Below are 15,948 nucleotides of genomic sequence, written 5' to 3'. Positions count from 1 at the left end.
CCCCTCGGCCCCGCCTCCTGCCCACGCAGGTGGTCAGCCTGGCGCACAATCTCATCTACTTCGGATTCTACAGCTTCAGTGAGCTGTTGCGGCTCACTCGCACTCTGTTGGGCATCATCGACTGCGTGCAGGGGCCCCCAGCCATGCTGCAGGCCTACGATGACTCAGGCGGTGAGGCTTCTTGGCCAGCCCCTCCCCTCCCCCGCCCCCAACCCTGGTGGTCCTCCGTCTCCTCCCAGTGCCGGAAGCTCTCTCTGATCAACCCCCTTGTGCAGCCTGCCTCCTGGCCTCTCCTGGTCTAGGGGAGCTCCTGTCCAGGCTCTGTGAAGACCCTGGGGCCTGGGGTGTTGCCTTCCGTCCATCTTGGTCTTGAGGGGAGATAATGAGGGAGGAGGGGAGACACAGGCCCTGCCCGAGGAGCTCCCTGTCAGGCCCAGGAGGTGGGGGGGAACAGCCCTGCCATCCGTTGTCAGATGGCCACCTTTGCCCTGGCCATCACTTCTTAGCCCAGATTTGGCTTAAAGCTCACCTCCTCCAGGAAGCCCTTCTGGGTTAGCACCACAGCTGACAGAGCTAGAGTCAGACTGAGGGGTCCTGCTGTGCATGCCTACGATCCCCATGCACTTCCCGCTCCGCAGGCAAGAACGTGCGGCGGTCCATCCAGGGTGTGGGCCACATGATGTCCACCATGGTGCTGAGCCGAAAGCAGTCTGTCTTTGGCGCCCCCGGCCTGCCTGCGGGCGCTGGTGCCGCTGAGCCGCTGGACCGAAGCAAGTTCGAGGACAACGAAGACATCGTGGTGATGGAGACCAAGCTGAAGATCCTGGAAATCTTGCAGGTGGCTGGGCCAGGGCGATGGTGGGAGGCATTGGGAATAGGGCAGGAGAGGGGGGCCTGAGACAGGAAGGGTGGTGGGGTGAGCTCCCACTCAGGTTATAGGATCCAGTACTGGCGGGCTCCAGAGTGATTGGCTGGGTAGCCCCCAGTGGTTCTCAGAGTGTGGTCCTTGGACCAGCCTCATCAGCCTCACCAGGGAAGTCAGAAATGCGTGTTCTCGGGCCCTGCCCCAGGCCTGCGGATCAGGAGCCCCTGAGGCAGGCCCACGGTTTGTGCTGCGATAAGCCCCCTAGGTGATTCGGCTGTGCACTAAAGCCCATCTCTGTTCCTCCATTGTACAGACGAGGAAAGGAAGGGGGGGCGGAGGGGACTTTCCTGCCATCATACAGAGATGTTGAAGCCGAGCTGGAGCTTTGAGAGCCCGTTTCTTGGTGAGGCAGATACAGTTTTCCTGTTCTGAGTCTTGTCTGAGACCCCCTAGCAGCACTTGGAGAAGGGGCTGGCAGGATCCCGAGGAACGCTAAGGATGCTTGCTTTGGCCTTGGCGTCAGCAGAGGATGGGAAGGGTAATACAGTGACCTCCATGGGGACCCAGTCCGAGCAGGGCCTGGTCAGGGGAGACAGAGGAGGGAGATTCGGATTCATCTAGGGACTAAGGGCTTCCGGATCTGTGTCCTGGGGTATGGCCAGAAGCTCTGTGCCCCATAACGATAGAGGCCAGTCAAGGGTGTCCTCAAACCTTGTGTCCTCACCCCCGCCCCCCACAGTGGCCTCTCCTGCTCCCCCTCAGTCTTCAGTTCTCCACCCACCTGCGTCCTGGCCCCAGGCAGAGCAAGATAGGAGGATGAGAGTGGGCGGAGCTTTTTCTCTTTCCTGTCAGTATCTTGGCTGGGAAGGAGGAGCTGAGTGGGCTGGGACCTCGGAAGGGGGGGGGGGTCTCTGCCTAATTTGGAGAGGAGGTGTCACCCCTCTTCACTGGAGCAGGAGTGGAGGAGAGGGCACCCTGGAGCTCCCCGGGTAGACGAGTCTTGAATATCTATGCCGACACACACACACACACACACACACACACACCCGCCCTGAGTGCTAGAGCTCATTCAGGGTACCCCCTCCCGCCCCCCCCGGGGCACGACTGGCCTTCCGACCTCAGTCCAATCCTCGCCCCGTCCCTCCCCACTTCTCCAGTTCATCCTGAACGTCCGCCTGGATTACCGCATCTCCTACCTGCTGTCCGTCTTCAAGAAGGAGTTTGTGGAGGTGTTCCCCATGCAGGACAGCGGGGCCGACGGCACAGCCCCGGCCTTCGACTCCACCAGTGAGCCCTCACTCCTGCCTTCCCCACCCCTGCCTTCCCCTGCCTTCAGGCTGAGGCCGTCTGACTCGCCCAGGGATACACATCGGTGGGGTGGAGGCTGGGGGATGCCACGGGGCTGGATCCCCAGCTTTGCCTCTGTTTCCCCAGCCTGCAAGGGCCTTTCCTCCCTAACATCTCATTTAATTGCCATGGTGAGAAGTGAGGGCAGAGATTATTCTCTCCACTTCCCAAATGGAGAAACTGAGGCTCATAGAGAGGCAGGGACTTGCCTAAGGTCAGAGCCAGTCAGAGGCTGAACCAGACCAGGACCCAGGTCTCCTGATGCCCAGTTCAGAACGCTGCTCGCCCCTGCCGGGCAGTGGGGCTGCCCTGGGAAGGAGCATGTGGGCAGGGCCGCCCCTTAGCCAGTGTAGGGAACTCGGTGGCTTGGGCGCCGCCCTGCTCCCTCACCCTTCTGATCCCCATCTTCCCTGGGCATGGACCTGCTGCCTGCCCCCATCTGCCCACTCTTGCTCCCCACAGCTGCTAACATGAACCTGGACCGCATCGGGGAGCAGGCGGAGGCCATGTTTGGAGTAGGGTGAGGCCAGGCTCGAGCTGGGGGGTTGTATGTGGGGTTGGGTGGGGGATGCTGACACAGGTGTGAGAACCCCCTTCTTGGGGTCTCCGAAGCTGGGTTTCCCAGGGCTGGGGCTGGCCCCTCCTGCTGGGTCTTATCCCCCCTGTAGCCCTTCGCCGGGCTCTGGGGCTGGGGGCTCCTTGGCTTTGTGCATTCGCCCTGTCAGGCCTACCCAGCCCCAGTGATGCAGGGGCCGCCTGGACCTTAGTGTCATCTTGGTCATTCCCCTGCCCTCACCCAGAGCTGTTGTGCTTCTGTTTGTGCATCGGGACTTGGGCCAGGTAGCTGGAGGGGAGCAGGGGGAGGTGGGGAGGGAAGGCCGCTGTACAGAGGGCTGGAGTGGGGAGGGCTCGTCCTGGGGCTTGGGGGCTCTTAACCATTTCCATGCCACACTCTTGGCATCTAATGAAGCCCTTGGAGCCCTGCTCAGAATGGCATTTTTAAATTCATTTTAAAAAAGCACATAAGTTACAAAGGAAGGCAAGTGCTTTGAGACACAGTTATCAAAATATTGAAGAAACCAAATTGGATGTGCTGATTAGGTATGGGCCTTTTTATTAACACACTAAATGACAAGCTGTGCCAGGGCTGTAATTAGTACCATGATTTCGAAGTGGCGATGAACGCAAGCAGCATTTCGCGATTTTCGTAACAACTGTAAGGTGTTGTGAAAACATCTGTGATTTGTTGTGGTGACCGAATCACAGGTACTGCTAATTTTTTCTCACTGAAGGAAATGCTGCATTTTAAGTTAGAGGTTGGTAAAGCCGAAGCCGTGGATTTTGCCCATCCTCTGTCCGTGGCCCCGGCCGATCTCTGTGAATCCCTGGGACGGTGTGTGTGTGTGTGTGTGTGTGTGTGTGTGTCTGTGGGTCCCGTGTGAAGGGTCCCTGCTTCGGTTGTTTAATCAAAGGGAACACGGGGGTCACTCCGGGAGCTCAGGGCAGTGACTATTTACCAACTGGGGAGGATTTTTAGCAAGTATTGCACCCAGCGCTGCATCTGCTAAGGGGTGGTGGGGAGCACGCTTTTCCCTTCGACCGGCGGGGAGCTCACGGGCCGACCGTGCGCCCCGCCCGTGCTGCAGGAAGACCAGCAGCATGCTAGAGGTGGACGACGAGGGTGGCCGCATGTTCCTGCGCGTGCTTATCCACCTCACCATGCACGACTACGCGCCGCTGGTCTCGGGGGCCCTGCAGCTGCTCTTCAAGCATTTCAGCCAGCGCCAGGAGGCCATGCACACCTTCAAGCAGGTGCCGCTCCTGTCTGAGCCCCCTTGCCCTTGGGGAGGTGGGAGGAGGCCCAGGGGTTGGCCCTCCAGCCCCCCTAACCCCGGCACTGAGCAGGCGAGTGCGCCAGCTGGACGCTGGCCTGTGCTGGGCACCAAGGAGTCAACCATGATGTAGATGTTCACAGCTCGGGGGAAGCTCAAGATGCCTATTTGGGGTTCTTGGCCTTGCTGAACCCCTTAAATGTGAAGGCCAAGGCTTGGCCATCTTTGTTACCTCTCAGCCTAACGCAAGGCCTGTCGCTTTCTATGATGTGGATGGCACTTCATAGTTTACAAACTATATAGCACGTGCGCGGGTTTGCTAAGTGCTTCAGATCACGCCTGGCATGCAGTCAGCCCTCACTAAGGTGACTGGTTGTGTTCTCGCAGTGTCGTGTGATCTTGACAGCACCCCGGGAAATGGGACTGGCATTTAGCAAGGGTGTGCCAGACACAGCATTGGCCTCGCGTTAATGGAATTCTCGCAGCAGCCCTAGCAACATGGTTACTGCTCTCATTCCCGTTTTTATAGAGAGGGACATTGAGGCCCAGGAAGCTTTCCCTCCTTACCCACTGGCCAGAGCGAGTGAAGTGGGAGCCAAGATTCAGATCCCTCTTTCAGCCAGCACTCAGTGATGCCAGTGTGCTTTGCCCTGCCCTGTTTGGGGTCCGAGTGGCCAAGTGACATGCCTTCACGGTACAAGCCAATGAGTTGCTGAAGGCAGGTGATGGGGCAGCTCATGCCCAGGAGTGCAGGGAGGCCTTCGGCCATCAGGGAAGGCTTCCTGGAGGCGGTGGACTATGGCAAGGCCATAAACACTGAGTAGGAGCAGAGGCGGAATGGAGATGCCAGGACCAGAGGCCTGCGACGGGGCAGGCGCTGGGGTTCTCTGCGAGGCAGTGGACCTGGGGTGCCCATCTCACCAGGCAGTCCCGTCTTCAACCTTCAGGTGCAGCTGCTGATCTCAGCTCAGGACGTGGAGAACTACAAGGTGATCAAGTCGGAGCTGGACCGGCTGCGGACCATGGTCGAGAAGTCGGAGCTGTGGGTCGACAAGAAGGGCAGCAGCAAGGGCGAGGAAGTGGAGGCAGGCACTGCCAAAGATAAGAAGGAGGTGTGCGAGGTCGCGGGGTTTGGGGGGACAGGGCTCCCAGCAAGGGCTGGGCCTGGCTGACCCCCATTCCCTGTGTCCACAGCGGCCCACAGACGAGGAGGGCTTTCTGCACCCACCTGGGGAGAAGAGCAGTGAGAACTACCAGATCGTCAAGGGCGTGAGTGGCCGGGGGCCCCGGGATCCCCCTGGAGGCTCTGGGGCCTGGCCTCTCCTGCCTCTCCACTCTGCCGGCCACTGGTCCTCAAAATAGACGCCTTCTGACTTTTCCCGCGCATTAAAAACAGCCCTGCCAAGGTCCAGATGGCCTTGTTTTAAAGCTGAAGGAATTTAATGAAATTCCATTTCACAGTCATATTGTTCTATTTACTTTTATGGATGGGATTGGGTTTTTAGTGCTTCGTGGCCTTGTTGCGGTGATCTGACACAGTGACCACGGCCTCTTTCCCCCGTCCCGTCCCCAGTGTGAGCTGGGGCTTGGCTGGGGTTGGCAGGGTACTCTGGCCAGCCTGAGCAGGGCCTTGGGTGGAGGGGAAGCTTGAGGTGGAGGGAAGGGGTCTGAGCTCACCCTCCACTCCCCCCAGATCCTGGAGCGGCTGAATAAGATGTGCGGCGTTGGGGAGCAGATGAGGAAGAAGCAGCAGAGGCTGCTCAAGAACATGGACGCCCACAAAGTCATGCTGGACCTGCTGCAGATCCCCTATGACAAGGTGGCCTCTGGATCCCCAGGGCAGCTTCACCCTGAGCGCCAATTTAACCCCAACCACACGCTAGCCCCGGATGCTAACCTCACCCAGCCTCACCCCGATTCTGAGCGTGATCCTGGCTTCTGTTTCCCTCTGTGGCTGGATAATCTCAACTTCATTGTAACCTTTGACCGTCCTCCCCTTACCTTGATCCACGTGACCCCTTGACTCATGATGTCAATACAGGCCTCGTACTGACCCCTGACTTTGATGCCACACCCTGGCCTCACTCTGACCTCCTAGTCTGACCTGGTCCCTGACTCTAAATTTAGCCTCATTTCAATCTTTGACCCTGCATGCCTCCCCCTTGACTGACCTTGATCTTGATCTGTCTCAAGCCTCACACTGACTCTTGAGCCTGACACCATCCCAGCGTTCACTTGACCCTGATCCCTCAGCCTCGCTCCCCCTCCAGCCTCACCTCACCCTCTGACCCCCAGCCCCTCACACGTTTCCTTGTCCTGACCTGGTGGCCCAGCTTTCACCTTGAACCCAGCCTCCCTGTGGTCCCAATCCCAAGCCCTGACCTGCCCCCACACCTATGGGAGCTCAGGTACCAGGCCTGACCTCACCTTGCTCCCCTCCCCCCACCCCATGCCCAGGGCGATGCCAAGATGATGGAGATTCTGCGGTACACGCACCAGTTCCTGCAGAAGTTCTGCGCGGGGAACCCCGGCAACCAGGCCCTGCTGCACAAGCACCTGCACCTCTTCCTCACCCCGGGGGTAAGGGCGCCGAGTGGAGGCAGCTGGCCGGAGCGGGGCCTGGGTCCCCCCTTTCTTTTTTTTTTTTTAAATGTTTTATTTATTTCTAGGAGAGAGAGAGACAGCGTGAGCAGGGGAGGGTCAGAGAGAGAGAGGGTCACAGACTCTGAAACAGGCTCCAGGCTCTGAGCTGGCAGTCAGCACAGAGCCCGACGCGGGGCCCGAACCCACGAACCGCGAGATCATGACCTAAGCGAAAGTCGGACGCTTAACCGACTAAGCCACCCAGGCGCCCCTGGGTCCCCCCTTTCTGACGGGCGCGCTCCCCGCAGCTCCTGGAGGCAGAGACCATGCAGCACATCTTCCTGAACAACTACCAGCTGTGCTCTGAAATCAGCGAGCCCGTGCTGCAGCACTTCGTGCACCTGCTGGCCACACACGGGCGGCACGTTCAGTACCTGGACTTCCTGCACACCGTCATCAAGGCCGAGGGCAAGTACGTCAAGAAGTGCCAGGACATGATCATGACGGAGGTGAGGAAGGGGCGGGGGGTTGGGGGGTGGTGGCGCACGGGAGCTCAGGTGGAGGCCACAGAGAGGGAGCGCTCGGGAGGCGGGACCCCGGGATGGAGGAGTCAGGCAGCGAGAGGAACGCTGAGGGTGCTGGACGGCCGAGGGAGAGCTAAGCTCACAGAGGCCGGTCTAGCGGAACTCAGATAATAGGCCTGAAAGTGCAAACCCTCCTTCCCTCGTTTAGCCTTCTGTTACTATGTACTTAAAAAATCACCGGTACTGGGCACGTCGGGGGAGCAGTTGCATGTGAGCTCGGGGCGGGGCGACCACAGCCTTCGTGCCCGGGCCCCTGCATCTGGCACATTGCGGGTACTCAGTAGGTCTGTTTACCTGAAGCCATGGAGGGTCGAGGGCTGAGTCTCAATCTGGAAGAGACGGGGACTCTGCCCTGGGGCCTCTTACTGCATGGAGTGGGGGCGGGGGAGGAAGGAGCCCGGGGAAGTGAGATGAGGGACCTAATAAACGAGATGCCCTGAGTTGGGAGGGCTGTGCTGTGTGAATTATTAATTGCTGTTATTATATTCCCGTGAATAACATAATTGCTGATATGAGAGGATGCAGTGAGTGCTCTGTGAGGCTTTAAATTACACACTGTGGGAGCACTGGGGAATGGGGGATGGGGTGAGCCAGGCAAGGGTGGGATTTGCAAGGGCTTCCTGGCAGAGGCACCTCTGAAACAGCGTGTGCTCTGTGAGGCTTTACATCATACACTGTGGGAGCACTGAGGAGTGGCGGAGTGGTGAGCCAGGCAGGGGTGGGATTTGCAAGGGCTTCCTGGAGGAGGCACCTCTGAAACAAGCCTGAATGGGACTTCTTACCTTAGAGGAGGAGGGGGCGCTTTCTGGGTCCAGGGCTCGGCCCGGATGGCAGAGGGCCTGAGACATCAGCCTACGGCCCCCCAGGGCCAGGCAGGGGAGGGTTTGCCTGAATGTCAGGTGAGGGCTGAGGTCCGGGTCCCAATCTCTCTTGGGTACACCCAGGGCCTGCTGGACTGGGGGGGGTCTGACAGGGCACCCCTCCTGCCCACAGCTGACCAACGCAGGTGACGATGTGGTCGTGTTCTACAATGACAAAGCCTCACTGACGCACCTGCTGGACATGATGAAGGCCGCCCGGGATGGCGTGGAGGACCACAGCCCCCTCATGTATCACATCTCCCTGGTGGACTTGCTGGCTGCCTGCGCCGAGGGCAAGAACGTCTACACCGAGATCAAGTGCACCTCCCTGCTGCCCCTGGAGGACGTGGTGTCTGTGGTGACACACGAGGACTGCATCACCGAGGTCCTCTGGGGACTGGGAGAGGTGGCTGCGGAGGGTGGGGACGGCCGGGGGAGAAGCGTAGAGCCAGGCTGAGGCAGCCTTGCAATGGCAGGGAAGGAAGAGGCTGGTAAGGAAAGTGGGGGAGTGGCAGACGTGGGGGAGGGTGGGAGGGGTGTGGGGAGAGGAGGAACGGGGAGGAAAGGGGAGAATCGGGGGAGTGCAGAGAGGGAGAGCCTGGGCCGGCGGCCTTGCCAGCGCCCCTGACCTTGCTCCCGGCTGCGCAGGTGAAAATGGCCTACGTGAACTTCGTGAATCACTGCTATGTTGACACAGAGGTGGAGATGAAGGAGATCTACACCAGCAACCACATCTGGACACTCTTTGAGAACTTCACCCTGGACATGGCTCGGGTCTGTCCCTGGGGAGGGGAGGGTGTGGGCTTGTGGGTGCGCTGTGCTGGGCAGGGTCGTGGTTGGGAGCCCCAGCAGTCTTCTGGGGGGGGGAGTGGTGGGCCCCCCCAGGCATCTCTCTCTCCTACCCCAGGTCTGCAGTAAGCGGGAGAAGCGCCTGACTGACCCCACCCTGGAGAAGTACGTGCTGACCGTCGTGCTGGACACCATCAACGCCTTCTTCAGCTCTCCGTTCTCTGAGAACAGCACCTCCCTGCAGGTGGGCTGCTCCTGCCCGCACAGCCTTTGTGTAGGGAAGGAAGAGGATATATATTTGTTTGTTTCTGATACACAGAGACATAGCAGGAGGACATATACGAGTGTGCTAGTTACATATGCTGTGTAACAAGTCCCCCCAAACCCGAGCAGTTTAAAACAACGAACATTTATTCTTCTGTAATTTCTGTGGGTCAGGAATTACAGTGGGGACCGTACCCTAGAACAGGAACTGGTAAGTTCTCTAGGTAGGACGGATCCCAGGTGGCGGGGGCAGCTGGCAGCACTTCCTCCCCGAAGGCAAGATGGTCACGCCTGACTCAATGGACAGCAGAGCCAGAGCAGTATTCCAGAGGGTCCGAGGCACAGAGATCTTTGGTGTGTGGCTTAGTTGATCAGGTGCCCCAGGACTGAAGTGGCCAACCTTCTGGAGTCTCACTTACCCGTATCAGCAGACAGGCTCTAGGCTAGCGAACAGAAGTTTGCCTTAAATCACTGGAAGAGTCATGGCCCCTCAGTCGATTCCCAGATTCCCAGACATCATAGTCCAGAGCCTCTTGAAGGAAAGAGAGGCAGGCTCCCTGGAGGAGGGAGCCTGCGACAATACCTAAATCATAAAGGAATCCTGGATGGACACACCAGTGACCAAGAGAGGGGCCACCTATAGATGGACTGAGGGCGGAGTGGGTCCTAGTCTCTCAGCAAGGGTGGGTTTGTTTTGACACATGTATGTTTGGGCCCTGGGACTACTTTGGGACTATGGGTAATAGCATCAGTTTTCCCCACCTCTCATGAGCCCCAGGGCAGAGTGGGGAGAATGGGGCTGATGGGGTCAAGGTTGGGGTGACACTTCTCAAAGTATGCCTTTTCATAACATACTTTGGGTTTTGAACCATGTAAATATATCACCTTTCCACTATTAATTTATTAAAAAAAATTTTTTAAAGGAAGGAAAAGCCTAGCAATAGGACTAGAAGCCCCAGGTCTGGACCTTGGGGAATTCTTACAGGGCTGCCATGTACAGTTGGGCAGGTTGTGTACTGCTGAGAGGAAAGGGGGTACCTTTTTCCAATTGGCACAAAGGCACATGGTATCTCTTGGAGGCCTTGTTCCTCTATTATGCCCATTCTCAGTGGGCTCTGGTCACTGGGCCTGGGGCTGTCCCAGGGTGGAGAGTGGGTCAGGCTGTAGCAGTAGGTGTGTTGCCTCTTGCAGACCCACCAGACAATCGTGGTGCAGCTGCTGCAGTCCACCACACGGCTGCTCGAGTGTCCGTGGCTGCAGCAGCAGCACAAGGGCTCCGTGGAGGCCTGCATCCGGACCCTCGCCATGGTGGGTGAGTGTGCCAGGGGCACTGGCTAGCTCCAACCACCCCTCCTCCCCTCCCTTCGCCGCAGGGATGCCTGCCTTAGGAATAAACCCATTATTCCTAAGCTTGCTCGTCATCTGCTCCCAGGTAGTTCTCAGTAAGTCCTTCTTGGTGTCTAACTAGCTACTTAGCCATAGAGAGAAGCGCTTTTCTCCTTTGAGTCAGTTCCCCAGAGTAGAATGCTGGGGGGACATCCCCCAACCAAAGTTTCCTGTGCTTGCAAATAGTTTTGGGCAGAAGGGAGGCCTGTAGGTTGTTAGGGAGCATTGGGGAAGGGGAGAGCAAAGGTGGGAGCGAGAAGGGGAGGGTCCAGTGTGGAGCCAGGGTAGAATCAAAGAGGCAGAAACTCCTCTATTTTTAAAAAAATTTTTTTAACATTGACTCATTTTTGAGAGAGAGATAGAGTGTGAGTGGGGCAGGGGCAGAGAGAGAGTGAGACACAGAATCCAAAGCAGGCTCTAGGCTCTGAGCTGTCAGCACAGAGCCCAAACCAGGGCTTGAACCCATGAGTGGTGAGATCATGATCTGAGCCAAAGTCAGACGCTGAACCAACTGAACCACCCAGGTGCCCCAGAAACTCCCTCTTTTTACCCCAAAAGGGAAGAGGCCACCTCAGTCCAAGTGGGGGCCAGCATGTCCCTCAGAACTTCGGTTAGTGCACCCTGTCCCCTGGTACAGCTGCCTGAGCCTGGCCCCTCTGGCTGGCTGAGCCCCCCACCTGCCCTCCAGCACCCTCCCCTCTCCCCCAGCCAAAGGCCGGGCCATCTCCCTGCCCATGGACTTGGATGCGCACATCAGCCTGCTGCTCAGCAGCGGCCCCAGCTGTGCAGCGGCCCAGCGCAACACCTCCAGCTACAAGACGGCCACGCGGGCCTTCCCCCGCGTCACGCCCACCGCCAACCAGTGGGACTACAAGAACATCATCGAGAAGCTGCAGGTGGGTGTGGGGCTGCCCGGCTCCTGCCCTAAGAGCTGCTCTGGAAGGGCATGTTCCAGGGAAGCGTCCTGTCCTGTGCTGCACGCACTCCCCAGGAGGGAGTCCCCTGCTAAGGGCAGGCCCTGGGCTGGGCACCAAGGGCCAGGAGGAGCCAGGCATCTGCTAGTGGGGCTGGTGCGCACGAAGGGGCTCAGGACAACTCTCAGTCCTTAGAGCCCCTTCCTGTTTATGCAACGCATTATCTACCTACACACACTTCTTGCCATCCCCACGTGATGGGAGACCGAGGCCCAGAGAGGGTGAGGGTGAGGGGTTTGCCCAGGTCACACAGCTAGATGAGAGGCTGGGTGAAAAGGCAGGGCCAGTGACTCTAAGCAGACAGGCATCCTGCATTGTTCAGGGTGGTTCCTTAGATAGGCTCAGAGGAATCCGTGGGGCCCCCTGGTGCTGGGGAGTGGGGAATGGCAATCAGGCCTCACTCATCCGTGGGCCCTGGATGGCCTGCGCCTGGCCCGGTGGTGACTGTGCCATGCCCGCTCCAGGACATCATCACGGCCCTGGAGGAGCGGCTGAGGCCACTGGTACAGGCTGAGCTGTCTGTGCTGGTAGATGTCCTGCACTGGCCCGAGCTGCTCTTCCTGGAGGGCAGTGAGGCCTACCAGCGCTGCGAGAGTGGGGGCTTCCTGTCCAAGTGAGTGCAGTGGCAGCCTGGCCGGGGGTGGGGGAATGGCGGGCACAAGGCAGCCTGGGACAGGGAAGGGCCCTGTGGGGGCTGGGCAGCCCACGGGGTCAGGGGGCTGCTTGCGTCCCTGGCCAGCACAGGGCAGGGGAGGTGGCTGGAGGTGGGCATCAGAGGCCGCCCCACGCGTCCGTCCTTCCTCACTGGCCAGGCTGATCCAGCACACCAAGGACCTCATGGAGTCAGAGGAGAAGCTGTGTGTCAAGGTGCTGCGGACCCTGCAGCAAATGCTGCTCAAGAAGGCCAAGTATGGGGACCGGGTGAGTGGCCAGGCGAGCTGGATACCGTGCGGGCCCGGCCAGGAGTGCCCGGGGCTCGGGGCCGGGCCTGGCCTGCCAGTGGTTCGATGGTAAAAAGTTCCCCTGTGGGCCCTCCCTTTTCTCTAGGGCAATCAGCTGCGCAAGATGCTGCTACAAAACTACCTCCAGAACCGGAAGTCCAGCTCGAGGGGAGACCTTTCGGACCCCATGAGCGCTGGTCAGTACCGCCCGCCCCCCTGGCCGTGCCTCTGGGTAACCCGTTCGCCTAGGCCCTGGGCCCTGCCTTCTGCTCCCCTGCCCTACCAGCTCCCCTCAAGCGGGCTCCCCAACTTCAGGCCTGGACCAAGACTGGTCAGCAATTGCGGCCACCCAGTGCCGGCTGGACAAGGAGGGGGCCACCAAGCTGGTGTGTGACCTTATCACCAGCACCAAGAATGAGAAGATCTTCCAGGAGAGCATCGGCCTGGCCATCCGCCTGCTGGATGGTGGCAACACCGAGATCCAGGTGTGGAGTTGGGGGGGCTCCCGGGTGGTGCCTGCTACAAGAAGGAGGGGTGTGCCAGGGGCCTGGCTGCAGGGCTGGGTGCGGCTGGCCAGCACGAGTCTGGCTACCCGTGGGTGGTCCCACCTCCCATAACTGCACCCGTGTTGTGTGGCCTCTTTTCTGTCCTCACCGACCATCCTGTTCAAGCCAGGCCTGAGCCTGCCTCCCCGCCAAGCTGCCCACATCATGCTTGCCTCTTGGCCTCTGCTCGGGCTTCCTTCCCTCCTCCTCCACATCCTCCTCAGCCTTTGGGGCCCAGCTAAAGGACTGCCTCCTCTGAGAAGCCCCCTCTGATTGCTTTGTCCCCATGCATTCATCTGTGCGTTGTTTCAGTAAGCCCGCACGGAATGCCTTGCATGGCCTGTCAGTGTTCTAGGCGCTGAGGATTCAGTAGCGAACAGGAAAGATAGCATCCATGTTCCCTTGCTCCTGTATCCTAGTGAGGACAATAGCCAGTAACCATACCCACCCCCCCAAATACAGAGAGCATGATGGACAGTGATGTTGGAGGTGAGGGGCTTAGGGAGTGCTGGGGCAGGGATCAGGGAAGGTTCCTGAAAAGGGGAACGTTGGATCAAGGATGCAGAAGTGAGCACAAGGACAGGTGGGTGCTGTCCTGGGAGAGCAGGCAGCAGGTGCAAAGGCCATGAGGCGGAAGTGGCCGATGTGGCTGGAGAGGACAGAGGAGTGGAGAGTGGTGGGCCCTGGGGTCAGAGGGGTGGCAGGCCGTCGTGTGGCCTCACGGGTGCTGTGAGGCGTGGCTTTTCCTGTGGGTAAGATGGGGCCATTGCAGCGTTTCAGGCAGAGGAGAGAGACAAGACTTGGACTTCCAAGGGGCATCTCTGCTGCTGTATGGGGAGCAGACGGAGGGCTGAGGGCAGATGCAGGTGGGGGTGAGGAGGCTAGGGCGGGCCTCTAGCATCCCAGTGACAGCAGATATGGACCCTTCCCCTCTGCCTCCACAGTCCTCACGGCCCCTGCCCCAGCCTCAGTCCCAGGGCACATCTAGGGGCTTGTCTGTGGTCCTGCAGGGGCTTGTCCCTGCAGTGCAGGATAGACCCCCCAGGGGACCTACCAGGGGCTGCTCAGAGCCAGTCCCTCATCTCACTATCCACCCCCAGAAATCCTTCTACAACCTGATGACCAGCGACAAGAAGTCAGAGCGCTTCTTCAAGGTGCTGCACGACCGCATGAAGCGGGCCCAGCAGGAGACCAAGTCCACGGTGGCCGTCAACATGAATGACCTGGGCAGCCAGCCACGCGAGGACCGGGAGCCGGCAGACCCCACCACCAAAGGTCAGGGGTCACAGCAGTACAGGATGCGGGTGCTGGGCCAGTGCCAGAGGCTTCAGGGTGAGGGCAGTCCCTGGGCGGGATCTGCAGGCAGGGGCCTGTGGGTGAGAACACAGGGGTCCGGTTACTTCCGGCAGCCTTACGTGGCCTTGCCCTGCAGGCCGCGTGGCTTCCTTCTCACTGCCAGGCTCCCCGTCCCGCTATTCGCTGGGCCCCAGCCTGCGCCGGGGGCACGAGGTGGGCGAGCGCGTGCAGAGCAACGAGATGGGCACGTCTGTGCTCATCATGCAGCCCATCCTGCGCTTTCTGCAGCTGCTGTGTGAGAACCACAACCGCGACCTGCAGGTGAGCACCTGCCCGCCCCTCCCCCAGCCAGCAGGTGGGCGCCTGGCCGCCCCTCCCCATCTGTCTGTGCGTGGCTGCCCTGTGGCTGGCGGTCAAGCCCTGCGGCGCTCAGGGTCGTGGTCTCTAGGCAGGCCTCTGCCTCCCGGCGGGAGCAGTGCCACATCCACCCTTCTGTGCTCTGCAGAACTTCCTGCGCTCCCAGAACAACAAGACCAACTACAACCTGGTGTGTGAGACACTGCAGTTCCTGGACATCATGTGCGGCAGCACTACCGGTGGCCTGGGGCTGCTGGGGCTTTACATCAATGAGGACAATGTGGGCCTTGTCATCCAGACCCTAGAGACCCTCACTGAGTACTGCCAGGGCCCCTGCCACGAGAACCAGGTAAGCTGCCGTGAGAACCAGGAGCAGCCGAGGGGGAGTGTGGGCGTGTCGGTGGGGGGAGCAGGCTGGGCAGGGGGGACACTGAGCCTCCGGGGTACCAGAGTGCTGAGCCCTGTGTCCCCCACTGCCTCCCGCCAGACCTGCATTGTGACGCATGAGTCCAATGGCATAGACATCATCACGGCCCTGATTCTTAATGACATCAGTCCCCTGTGCAAATACCGTATGGATCTGGTGCTGCAGCTTAAGGTGGGGTCCGGGGCAGCCCGCATGAGTGTGCCTGTGATGTGTATGCACAAATGCATGCGATGTGTGTTGAGTGTGCCTCCTGGGGTGCGTTGGCGTGTTTCACATGTACACCTTTACATGCACATCTAAGAGCAGATGTGTTCTGGGTTTATCTGAGGGTCTCCCACGGGGGTATCTGCTTTGTGGGGGACTGTGTGTGCTTGCCATGGGGTAGGGTGAAGGCAGCTTAGAGGGTGAGCTGGATTTGCAGGACACTTCTCAGCGAGTCCTGGGGGACAGTGAGGATGGGAAAGCCCCAGCCCATCTTGCAGGCCAGGAGAGGCTATTATGGAGTAGCCAGTGGAAGAGGTCGTTGGGGGACGCGGTGGGGACTCAGCCTGTCCCCCTCTCCCCACCTCTCCGCAGGACAATGCCTCCAAGCTGCTCCTGGCTCTGATGGAGAGCCGGCACGACAGTGAAAACGCTGAGCGAATCCTCATCAGCTTGCGGCCCCAGGAGCTGGTGAGGCGGGGGCCAGGGGTCAGGTGGGAAGGTGTGCCTGGTGGGGGGTGTCGGGAGACGGGGATAGGGCAGTCCCTACCGCGAGGCAGACGGCATTTAAACAGGCCCTGCCCTGCCAGGTGGACGTCATCAAGAAAGCCTACCTGCAGGAGGAGGAGCGTGAGAACTCGGAGGTGAGCCCACGTGAAGTGGGCCACAACATCTACATCCTGGCGCTGCAGGTACC

The 15,948-nt window shown here is 59.7% G+C and overlaps 1 protein-coding gene across 1 annotated transcript in view; it reads left to right on the top strand.

Moving 5' to 3' along the window:
• The window catches only part of ITPR3 (inositol 1,4,5-trisphosphate receptor type 3), a 69,050-nt gene that overhangs the window by 44,172 nt on the left and 8,930 nt on the right, over positions 1-15,948 (top strand). Inside the window, exons 21-45 of the mRNA XM_077754757.1 lie at positions 30-171; positions 639-838; positions 2,023-2,152; positions 2,675-2,732; positions 3,859-4,024; positions 4,992-5,156; positions 5,239-5,313; positions 5,738-5,863; positions 6,502-6,624; positions 6,936-7,136; positions 8,205-8,456; positions 8,720-8,845; positions 8,979-9,104; positions 10,316-10,436; positions 11,219-11,406; positions 11,949-12,097; positions 12,297-12,405; positions 12,532-12,622; positions 12,741-12,910; positions 14,071-14,245; positions 14,403-14,587; positions 14,772-14,972; positions 15,111-15,221; positions 15,627-15,722; positions 15,842-15,943. Coding sequence (XP_077610883.1) covers positions 30-171; positions 639-838; positions 2,023-2,152; positions 2,675-2,732; positions 3,859-4,024; positions 4,992-5,156; positions 5,239-5,313; positions 5,738-5,863; positions 6,502-6,624; positions 6,936-7,136; positions 8,205-8,456; positions 8,720-8,845; positions 8,979-9,104; positions 10,316-10,436; positions 11,219-11,406; positions 11,949-12,097; positions 12,297-12,405; positions 12,532-12,622; positions 12,741-12,910; positions 14,071-14,245; positions 14,403-14,587; positions 14,772-14,972; positions 15,111-15,221; positions 15,627-15,722; positions 15,842-15,943 — 3,588 coding nt within the window. The remainder of the gene's footprint in view (positions 1-29; positions 172-638; positions 839-2,022; positions 2,153-2,674; positions 2,733-3,858; positions 4,025-4,991; positions 5,157-5,238; positions 5,314-5,737; positions 5,864-6,501; positions 6,625-6,935; positions 7,137-8,204; positions 8,457-8,719; positions 8,846-8,978; positions 9,105-10,315; positions 10,437-11,218; positions 11,407-11,948; positions 12,098-12,296; positions 12,406-12,531; positions 12,623-12,740; positions 12,911-14,070; positions 14,246-14,402; positions 14,588-14,771; positions 14,973-15,110; positions 15,222-15,626; positions 15,723-15,841; positions 15,944-15,948) is intronic.

The sequence above is a fragment of the Crocuta crocuta genome, unplaced genomic scaffold, assembly GCF_008692635.1.
Source record: "Crocuta crocuta isolate KB4526 unplaced genomic scaffold, BGI_CrCroc_1.0 scaffold132, whole genome shotgun sequence".
Classification (NCBI taxonomy): domain Eukaryota; kingdom Metazoa; phylum Chordata; class Mammalia; order Carnivora; family Hyaenidae; genus Crocuta; species Crocuta crocuta.
This window is presented reverse-complemented; position numbering and strand designations above follow the sequence as displayed.